General features: G+C 39.4%; 1 protein-coding gene and 1 non-coding gene across 4 annotated transcripts in view; one reads left to right on the plus strand and one right to left on the minus strand.

The window, feature by feature from the left end:
• The window catches only part of LOC103460833 (N-chimaerin), a 15343-nt gene extending 5298 nt beyond the window's left edge, over positions 1-10045 (minus strand). The window contains exons 1-9 of one of the 3 annotated variants that reach the window (XM_008403147.2): positions 9943-10045; positions 9539-9634; positions 7602-7640; positions 7390-7445; positions 4823-4854; positions 4630-4743; positions 3748-3874; positions 3429-3587; positions 297-374 (exon numbers count right to left, since the gene is read on the minus strand). In XM_008403147.2, the coding sequence (XP_008401369.1) occupies positions 297-374; positions 3429-3587; positions 3748-3874; positions 4630-4743; positions 4823-4854; positions 7390-7445; positions 7602-7640; positions 9539-9557 (624 nt within the window). In that variant the 5' untranslated portion in view covers positions 9558-9634; positions 9943-10045. The other 2 variants (XM_008403148.2, XM_017303495.1) reach the window with 2 other exon arrangements.
• A 154-nt stretch (positions 10046-10199) lies between these two features.
• On the plus strand, positions 10200-10273 carry trnai-aau (transfer RNA isoleucine (anticodon AAU)). Its single transcript has one exon. It is a non-coding gene; the product is annotated as a tRNA-Ile (tRNA).
• Positions 10274-11525: the final 1252 nt, after the last annotated feature.

An 11525-nucleotide genomic window follows, 5' to 3' on the forward strand; every position in this document is an offset into this window, starting at 1 on the left:
TGGATGGATGGATGGATGGATGGATGGATGGATGGATGGATGGATGGATGGATGGATGGATGGATGGATGGATGGATGGATGGATGGATGGATGGATCAAATATTTGGGACAATAAAAATCTCTGGATGTGCCAATATGTTTCCATTCTCTTATTTTCTTTTCCTAACTTCTCCGGACCATAAAAACAGCCAAACCAGCTGCAGACGCCTCCAGACTGCAGGAACCATCAGCTCTTCTCACTATAAAAACATGTTGTCATGTTGACACAGGACCTCATGTTCCCCATGTTCCTCACCTTGAAGTTGTGGACCTTCTCATACTTGGGCACCATGTCGCTCTCCCTCAGCGTGGCGCGCCGCACCAGAGACGTGAGCTGCGAAAGGGCAAAAGATCTGATTGGTTGCCAGAAGGTGGAAGCAGGGGAGGAGGGTTTGGAGGGGGCCGCCGTCCGTTTCGCCGGGTCCGGACCGCTCCTGGAGGCGGCCAGGGAAGGAACCGAACCGACACTCGCATTCAGCCCGAGAGCAACTGAAAACAAAGATCCTTTCTGACTCGTTTTCTTCTTGTTTCGTCTGTTTTGCTGCTTTTTTCCTCTTTTGACCGCGTACGACTCTCTGCTCGGCATGGTTCAAGATCTAAAGTGGATTTATATTAAATTAAATTACAAAAAAAAAAAGTAAAAAAACTAAAAGTTCTGGAACAATTACACCCTCCAGTTTCCGACTGACAACATCCTGACGAAAGCAACCCACAACTAAGCTCAGCCAATCAGATTAGAGCGTCTCCACTTCACAACAAAAGCTCCCCTGAATCAGTCCCATGGTTTAAAACTAACAAAAACACAAAAACGCGTCATTTCTTGGAAGGTGACAGAGAAATACTCCCGGCTGGGAATAATGCGACAGGATTCCTGAGTCTCCGGTGGACGAGTGCTTCTGCCCACATGGCTCTCACCGTGTTAGTGAGAGGGATGGAGGGAGGGAGGCGGAGGAGAGGCAGGGGGAGGAGGCTGCAGCAACGGACGAATTTAACAGGTCACAATGAGAGAGGAGTGGGCCAATCACGCTCCAGCGGTTCCTGTTGTTTCGCCACTGGTTCTGCCACCTCGCCTGGTCCCGGGGGAGGAGAGAATGAGCCGAGGAACAAGCTGTTGTTTTATTCATTCCTTCACACTTTTTCTTTCCCCCCATCCTTTTGTCTTTTAGTTTAACATTTACAGATGGGAAAAAAAACAAAAACAAACTAGCTTTCACTGGTGTATTTTGTAATAAACACACAATAACACTAAGGTCTGTTTACACTCAACAAAGAGAAGGAGCTGAACTCCAAAAACAATGACATCTCTTACGTTTAATACTTAGTTTTTTAAAAAGAGTTTCATGTTTTTGAATTCTCAGGCAGTTTTTGCTGGATTAATGAAGCAATTATTGAAATAATCGTCAACTAATTGTGTAATCCATTAATCGTTACAACATATTGAACAGTAATTAGGCCAAAACTGTACAAAACATATACATTTTGCATTTAAAATTGACAAAAAATTTATGTTATGGTATTTTAAGCAATAAAATATTTCATTTTGAATTAAAAAAATTGAAATAAGAAAGTATATTAGCATATTTTAACATATTTCCAATGCTATAGGCTGAAAAAGCTAAAGAATGGGTCGACTTTTTTATCCGATTTACTGTAAGAATTGATAGATTAATCAATGATTAATTCACTGTTAGTTGCAGCCCTGATATATGTGTCTATTTATTCATATATATTAATCTATGGTAGCTACAATCTTCTTTCTAAAGATGTCAATAAACTTTACTTCAACAGTCGGGAGCGCCTTATTAAATATCTGATGTTTACAAAATGTTCAGTAATGACGCTATTTATTCGCTTTAAGTGGGAATTTATTTGAGTGTCTTAATTTATTCTTCAACATAAACTGCATTTTTCCCATGAAATTCACAAAAACAAATTAAATCGCAATTTTTATCGTTTCTTTATATTATTTCGATGTTGCTAAAGTTGACATTAAATAAGCATATTGTCCAAATATATTAGAGAAACACAAGGTTGTTTCTAATAACTTTGGCTTCAGGTAAATTTATATTTTCTGATATCTTAGGATCAACGTAGAGTAGAAAAACTTCACAGTTAAGCTTTAAATTGTGTATTCAGCTCTTTTAAAATTATTTTTACTGTAAAATATAGCACAATAAATAGATTTTAAACCTTAAAGACACAAAACAAGCAAGCAGACAGTCATTGTGAGGTGCTCCTGGGTCATCTGCAAGCTTTAAAATCGCCACCAAACCCATCATGGAGAGTAATAAAACAATGATGGGAGCCAGTTCTGGTCTCAGTGTCACAGCTGCACTGCTTTGTCTGCAATTCTACCCAATTACAAAAACACACACGTACACAGGACCAACCCCCCCCTCCGCCAACACACACACATGCACACCGAAGCGCAGACAGTGATGTATGAGGTGCAGTAGAAGGTGGTCATGCACTGCAGGTCATGCAGGATCCACAAATGTCACTTTCACACCTTGCAAAAGTATTTATACCCCTCAAACTCCAACGCCTAGTCATGTATTTCATTACAAGATCCACGCGGAGGATGATTCCTGTGCAAAAAAGCATTAAGTTCACCTTATCAAATCACCTCCACCCCCGTGCAACTAAACCGAATCCACCTACAGAGAGAAAGCGAATCGTTTCACAGCTGAATGGAAATTAATCTTGAACATTCTGGAGATGCAACCTTCTGCATCCGGCTGCTGTTATGTAACTTTACTGCAGAGCCCTTGGCTGGAGGCCATCTCTCCTCTGCATCCATCCTCCTCCAGCTCCCACTGCTGCATCTACACCAACCGTCCTCACCTCTGCTCTTATTCAAATTCACCTCCGGTTGTTTTAATTACTTCAGTCGTGACGGGGATTTCACAGCTTTCACGCCTTGCAGTTTTATCACAAAGTGGCTACTTAGGACGGTACGGGCGGGGGGCTAAGACATTTTATTTGGTGCATTGCCTGAAGAACAAACTCTTACAGCTTCCGCTAATAAATTATTCATCCCTTTGTGTGCGTTAGTGAAACAGGAGCCCTAATGATTTCTTATGTAAGTTGCATAAATTTAGACAAAAGTTCAAGTTTAATATCTTGAATGTGATTACCTCCCACTCTAAGTGAAGTAGCAGTAAGGCTTTGTTGTTTCTTGGGTGTTTGTGTTTGTTTAGCTAATTAGATAATCAGGAAATGATTAAAACCAGAATTATTATTTATATTTCTGCAACAGCACCTCCCATATTTAAATTGGATACAACGATGGGTTTTTAATGTGAACCCTCAAAGTCTTAGGCATCACTGGAGACCTTACGACCTTTGACCTTTCACTGAAGACATAAGGTTGGTCGTGATTGCTCACCCTATCTGTGTTTCGGCCATCTTTGATAGGGACCGGTCCGTCAGGCATCTCTGGGCTGTGTGGCAGGAGTTTCTTCAGAGTGGGCTCCTGGTTCAGAGTGGTGTAGCCCACGCGTTCATAGATGGGGTTGATGGTCATCTTGGCGATGTACTCCGCCGCCTGATAGAAGAAATAGAGCCACAGTATTAGTGTGGTTGGGTAAAACAGATTAAATCAGGACTACTGCACAGCTTCCATGTGAAAATACAGACTTTTCCAGACAAAATTTTCCATAGTTTTCAGAAAAAATATCAAAGAAGTCTGGAGAAACATGTTGTACCTTTGTCTCAATGTAGAGCGTGATGAGGCCGTCCGTGACGAGGTCATGGATGGACTCAAACCTTTTCTCACCAACAAAGTGTTTCCCATCGTGGTAGAGACGGAAATTCCTCGTCTGGTTTCCAAACCTGGAAGGAAGAGAAAGATGTACTGACTTTGTTCTGGAAGTGAGATCAAAATGTTTCTAATTCTCTCAGCTGCGGTTCAAATGTTGTTGTTTTTTACCAGCTGGTGCCAAACACCGTTAAGCTGGACATGACGATTTCAACTCTTGTGAAATTTGTGATTTTAAATCTGAGCAAAGTAACAGCTGCTGTCTGACCAAAGACTTGACAATTATGAGACATAAAACGTTTTCCTTCAGATTTTCTGATTTTAACAACTGTTGAATATTTTTCTTTGTTTAAGATGACAGATGTCGTGTGTGAATGTGTAAGTTACAGTTTCTGCAGGAAAACTGAAATGGGTCAACAGTGAAACCGCTGCGAGATAAAACAGCACCGGCATAAATCATTAACCCAAAACCCAACCTTTCTTTTTCTGCCACCCAGATTGGGACTCTGGTTTATGAAGGAGTATTTATGGAAGATAATTAGAACCACGGGGAGACAGAGCGGTTCAGGTGGAAGAATGACGCGTCTATGAATAGAGCAGCTGACCCAAAAGCAAATCTGAATCGAGCCATGTGCCCATTTCAACAGTGTGACGCCTACTCAGTGAAAACATGATGGCTCAGTTAATAAAGCCTCATATTTAACCAGATGAAGCCTCCTTTAGAAGTGATGTACTGAATTCATCAGATAAAAACTCCTTTGACTCAGTTTTTGGGATTGAGTTAAAAAGAACTCCATTCTGGTTCAGGAGTCAAAGTCATACATGATACCTTAAAGCCAGAGTGTAGGTGCCTGGCTGCCTCTGGCTCTCCCTGATGAGGTAGCTGCCTTCAGCCTGACTCAGGAGCTGATCGGCCTCCTCTCTCGATATCATCCCATGGAACCTGGACCAGGAAGACGATCAAATTTAGCAACTAAAGATCTAAGATCATCATCATATTCAATCATAAAACAGTAACTCACTCTCTTCCATAGTACTTAGGTCGGTTTTCCACCTGGATGGGGAGAAAATGCAGCTTAAATGATGACAATAAATGTACGGCTGAGTTCAGAACCTGAAAGTATTTCTTACCAAACGGCCACTGTGTTCGTGACTATGTGGGCGAACAGAACATTGCATGAGTCAGATATAAAACCTGAACACTTTGTTGCTGCCAACAAATCTGCTGCTGAGCCAATAAATCAACACAAACAGCAGTGAGTGTTAATTTAGAAGCGGTGTTGATTTTAAAACAATAATAAATCTTATGAATTTCCATAAAAGATGGGATTCTTTTGTATATATGTACAGTGTGAATTGTGCTCAACCTGTCAAAGTAAACTGTGACACATTATGTGTGAGATGGTGAAACTGAGAAACACTTCAGCTGGAATGAAGGAAATCCAGCTGGTTTATGAGCAAAGTGGAGGTTCGCTACGCGCCTCATGTCAGCTGTGCACGTGTTCCCAGGACACGGGCCAAGCCAGCCCTAATAACCATTACTAACACTCAATTGACACCATCAGCAGCACTTAGTGAAGAGGAGGGATTTAATTCACGCCCAGTCGTTTCAGCCTTTTTGTCCTCTGAGAGAAATGATGAAACAGAGCGACAAAATGTGAAAGGGTATTTTGGTTTTTAAACAGGGAACGGCAGGAAGTACGACGAAAAAGTAAAATGTTAAATCTCACCAGTACTTCAAAGTGGTGAGTCTTAGGCCACACATTTTTAAATATTACAGAAACATAATCTACTAATTCATGTTGTCAACAAGCAGAGCTGCCTGAAGGGGATTGGAGAGCAGGTTCATCATCCACTTATAGATCGGAAGGGTTAACAATGTCAGGATACAATCATTTGAACTAGTGGTGTGCATTCAGAGTAGTGTACAAAACTACTTCATCAGAAAGTAGGCAAGATACTGAGAAAGGCTAGACCGAGTCCAAGACCAAACCAATAAAAAACCAACACTGATATTATCGTATGCAAGACACAGAGACTTTAAATGAGGACCAAGACCAAACCAAGGAGACAAACCTCAAGAACATTGTTGTGATGTAAGAGACAGAGTGAGACTAGACTAAGACTTTGAAAGAGGTAAGATCAAGTCCTACACCAAGATCAAATTAATTGAGATCACAGTGAAGAACATCAATGTTATTGGACACAAGAGACAAAGAACAAGATTTTGTAGGAGGCAAGACCAAGATCGGTCTCATGACTAAGACTTTGGAGGGGGAGAGATCAAGACCACTCTTGAGACAGAGTCTGAGATACGTACAAGACTTTTAAACTTCAAGGAGGCAAGACTGAGACAAAGATCAAGATCAAATTATTAAGAGCTCACTTTCAAGAATGTTGACATTAATTACTGCGAGAGACAGAGACAAGAAGTGTCCGGCAGATATCTGCTTCAAGTCCTCCTCAATTGGTCCATCACTCCTCACTCAATCTTTTTATTTACATAGCATTTATTGAAATGGAAAAAAGTTAGAGGCGATCAAGGAACAATTGATCGTTGGTAGAATGATTGGCTTATCACTCGTTAAGAAAGTTTTCTTGATGAAATCACCCTTATAATTAACTCTCCATTTTGACTAATGAAGTGAAATCAACTCAAATCCTCATGTTTCATCATTTGTCGTCACAGAGGTAGTGCAGACCTCTTAGATGTTACAAAGCTTCTTGGTGTCACAGAACATAAATGAATATGAGTCACAGATAAAGGATCGTTATTTAGTCACATATGGCGACACCTAAACAGTCTCTGCTGATTGGAGCAGACGAGGGTCAGGGGAGGTGGGGTGTCCTCAATCCAGTCTACCCGCCTGCTATAATTGGGTCATGGACCGGTACGAAAAGCCAAAAGCTGCTCATTTAGTACCTACACAAACAAACACCACCACAAGCCCAACCTCAGAGGACAGCTGTGGACAAATTCAACAGACGGACAATCCCGACAGTAATCCCTATGGGTTCTCCCAAACCACAAACATCTGGTGTCTCGTTCTAGTTTGGACAGATGTGCAGGGGTGTATCAATTAGTGCAAGGTCAGCAAGAATCTTGACCTTTACATTTTGTGTCTGAATATCAGAGGTGTTCTCTGTGCTCTCTCGTGTGGCTCAGGGTGACACCAGCCTGACCTTTAGAAACACACTGAGACCAAACACCGCCTCCCCTGCTGCCATGAACTGTCCTGTCCTCTGGGTTGTGTTTGATTTTTACATTATTCTAAATTGGATTACGTCTAGTCAAAGTCTTTCTCAGGTTTGCCATATCCACCATAAGGCAAACAGCGAATGGGATTTCTTATATATTTAGTTTAAAAAATTGCACAACTAGTCAATAATTCTGCCTATAGATTCTTCCAACTCAGCAACTGTAGATCTGCTTTTTGTCTGCTTTTCTGATTATGTTGGTGGTCTAAAAATGAAATGAAAAAATATTTCATTATTAGAATTGTGGATTTAAATATTGCAGCTAATGATGACCGATAAAAAGGTAAATCTTCTGGTAAACAAAGGATGATGCCAAAAGGTGTGATCTCACCTCTGATGTGCAAGTGATCCTGCGAGGGTGTGGCGCCTCCTGCTGGAGCTGGTACACTACAGCAGAAAACACACTTCAGATGTTTTGCCAAACAACAACAGAGAAGGCATCACTTTGTGCTTAACTCAAAGTAACAAAGATATAAGATAAAAATGTAAACTAAGAAACAAAATCACACATATGACATCAAAAGTGCCTATTTTGATACTTACAGTAGGACTTCCAGACTGGTGGCCTGTACTCATCGTGATCTAAAGACAAAGGAAACATAATACTCTCATTGCCCTTTGCTACGCTGCCATCTAGTGGGCAAAGTTTGGCTGTCATGTTTGAATTTTTTTTATAATCCCTGAACGAAGTAAGGTCAGATTAGATTGAACTTTTCATCTCCTGCCAGCTGTTGTGAGGATTCAAGGTCACAGTAGCTGAAAATGCAGAGTTTTCATGCAACAAAACAATAATAAATAAAAGCATCGGCTTAGCTAGGGATTTCAGAAAAAAGTATCAGAATTTCATCCAAACCAGAGTCTTTGGGCTTAACTGCAGGAGTCATTTTGTTAGATAAAAACTTTAATAAGAAGAAAAATGCGCATAATAGGTGCATCAAAAATGGAAGTTCAGAGCACTTCAGGAGTCCTTTGCAATATTAATATTGCACATACTGATACTGAGATGACAACATATTTGCAAAACATTTATTAGCCCTGCTCAAAATGACCCTTCTTTAACATTTAAGCACATTTTGTGTGTTTAAATGTTATCATCTTTATGGCAACGTAATGAAACTCTGGCAGATAATGTTGGCCATATCTCTAGTTTCCTGATCATAATAAGTATTAACGATTTACAGATGCCTGCATTTGCTCTCATTAGAAACAATACTTGAAACAGACAAACAATAAATTAAATTGTTTCCACAACAAACTCCGAGTCCTGCAATAAAAATAAACATGCGTCCTCTGGTCAGCACCTTGCAGATTGTTCCGTCTTTGCTGGATGTGTAAAACTAACAGCGGGACTTCCTGTCTTGGTGTACTTTGTGTTCATTCCTCAAGCCTTATCTGTTGAGCACTCGTCCTCTTTGGTATCCTGTCTTCAAAACAACTCCCGATCCTCCCCGGGCGAGCGTCTCGCCCTCCCTTCTCAGGGCAATACAGCCGCTCGATTAGACAAACCCGACGAGAGCGCAGACATAACATGGACTCTGTGTCCAGAACCCGCTGCGGTTACTGTGACGATTTGTGCAAATACACGAGGAAAGGTGTGGCGCGTTGTAGATTACTTTACCACAGACTGTTTAGTACAAATGGAAGTGTAAATATTCAACATAAAACTCCATTTTGCACAAACCAATGGCAATCTAAAACATTATTATTTATTCAATAAAACAGGAAATAAATATACTAAAATAAAATAAATATAGGTAAAATATCTCTGGAATGTGTCCATTAAATTATTAATTAAATCTTAAAATAACTGGTCAAATAGGCATTTATTGCCTTTTAAATTCATATTAACAAAAGTTTAAACAAACCAACAATTATAATAACTGACCAAACAATAATTTTACTGGTGATTGTAGTAAACTGTATGGAAAACAATAATCATTTATTAAATATTAATATATGTGCTATAAATGTATTTGAGAACATTATGTACAAAACTATTCAGATTTAGCTTAATGCATACCGGTAATTATTTCAATAGTGGATTTCCCATTTGATATAGAAATTATTTGGTAACAAATAGGATTCATGCATTTATTGCTTTTCGTACTTTTGACATTTAATATGTTTATTGACTGATTTCCAATTTTATTTTAATGTTCACATTTAAATATTTTTGCATGTTTTATTGCACTGTGGCACTTTTACGCTCAATCCCGGTGTATAGACATGCAATAAAGTGCAAAACTAATAGATTTAATTTGCAGATAACTGGAAATGTAAATACACGGTAGTGCATTTGTACCTACTAGATGTAGATATTATTCAATGTCAGCTTTACCCACAGTTTTACTTGTCCAGCTTTATACAACATTATTTCTTAAGTGAATGAAATAATAGATCTTAAGCCATCTTTTCCTAAATACACACATAGAAAAATGAACACACTCCATCTACATCACCTGATGTGTGATGCTGCTTACCAAAGACATTTAAGGCCATCCTGATCACCAGATGTGATGAACAATTGACCAGTAGTTCCCAATACCGTCCAAACACGGACCGTGGTAACTCAGATCCTGGCAGAGAGGAGACACAACCACAAGAAAGAGGAGAACCTGAACATCACCGGGTGCGATCCAGCTTAATAACAGTGTAAAGAGCTCAGCAGCGGTAAAACAATAAGTGGTCAGATGTGGCAGGGGAGAGCTAACGTTAGCTGATTCACGCAGCGCTTCCTCAGATGGCAGGAAGCAGCGGGACCAAAACGGAGCAAAATGTGTCCCACTTCTTTTTAAGGAAAAAAAACAGCAAGGCTCCGCTAACAGAAATGATCAATCTTCACACCCGTTCGGGGGGAAAGCCGCGGTAGGCGAAAGATACTCACACTTACATCCCATTCTACATTATAGTCGCCATCTTGCCAGGTCACGTGAGCAGTCTCGTCTTCTCTTGGGGGGTAACTATGGCAACAGACCGTCACTCCCGCCTTAGGGTTTGTTGGACCCGGTTATCCTAGATTATTAGCAGTGTTTTGTCTTTAAAATGACAAATAAATACGGTTTAATGAAAGAAAACACAAAATTTTACAAAAACAGAGGAGGTCTATGGTTCTTGACAGACACTGGAGCAAACACGCCGCATGGCCGGTTAGCTCAGTTGGTTAGAGCGTGGTGCTAATAACGCCAAGGTCGCGGGTTCGATCCCCGTACGGGCCACTTGATCGTTTTCTGTCCAACGCTACAAAATGTAATAAAATATAAGTAAAACATTCACACAATATTACTGCTAAATATTTTGTTACCTAATGTGGCAACATTGTAATTGAAGACAAAATGAACATTGAACCCCCTATGATCATACTCTCATGTTCTTGTTTTTCTGCTTTTCTTTATATATTTTAAAATGTTTTATTTTTCAATGTCAAAACTGCTTTCAATGTCAAGGTAAAGCTGTCATTGTTTTAGCTCCACACATTTGGGGCAGTTAGCTTTGAAAGAAATAAGTTATGACACATCATTTCCCAACATGTTTGAAATCAATTTTAACACTTAAAAGCAAAAAAAAGAAAAGAGAAAGAAAAGGCATTTGAAAAGTTTTATGTAAAACAATAAAGTAAAATAAAAGTAAAAAAAATATTACACACATAATTATTCCCTCTTAAAATGGCTAAAATCACACACAGAAGGCATATCACATGCTAATCATGATAAAATATGTCCTGTTTAGATCGCAGACTTTTAATTATAATGCTGAAGTTAGAGTAAACACATCCATAAAGTAAATAAAATAGTGCACAACTGGAAAAAATGTCACATTAAATGTAAAGCAAGCCAAATAAATAGTTTGATCCAAGAACTTAATACTTTTAAAAGACAATTAAAGGAATAATAGCCAATTCAGAGACTTCTTGCTTCTGTCAGCATCAGTGTTCAACACATTAATCCTACTTACCTCACTTATACTGTTTAGTATTTGTATCCAGTTGTTGTTTCACGAGTTCAGACGTTATTGTTCTTGTCTGTGTTTGTCCATCCTCGTCTTGTTGGCCCATATTTGCTGTGATATCATTGACTCCACTGGCAGCTCTAGCGGACCACAAATAGACAAATGGCACATTTATTTATTTGTTTGTTCTAGGCCACACAGAAACACGACCTACTGACCTGACCTGACCTGATCTGACCTGTTCTGACCTGGCATGAAGTGGCAGCGGCGCCACCACAAGGTTTCCATGTGTGTTCTTTGTTTTTCTCATATGTAAATGAATGTAATTTATCAAAAAGATGCAAAACTAGGTCAAGTTGTGATTCATTTAAAGTGGGAGTGTGTGGATTTGTAGCAACAAAACAATGTAACTGCTATTTTATGAGTTTTTCATTGTTGTTGTTGATGATGTCACTCAATCCTGCAGTTTTGCATCCAATTTTTACAGACACAAACTGTATATATATATATATATACAGTTAT

This window comes from Poecilia reticulata, unplaced genomic scaffold (assembly GCF_000633615.1).
Source record: "Poecilia reticulata strain Guanapo unplaced genomic scaffold, Guppy_female_1.0+MT scaffold_304, whole genome shotgun sequence".
NCBI lineage: Eukaryota > Metazoa > Chordata > Actinopteri > Cyprinodontiformes > Poeciliidae > Poecilia > Poecilia reticulata.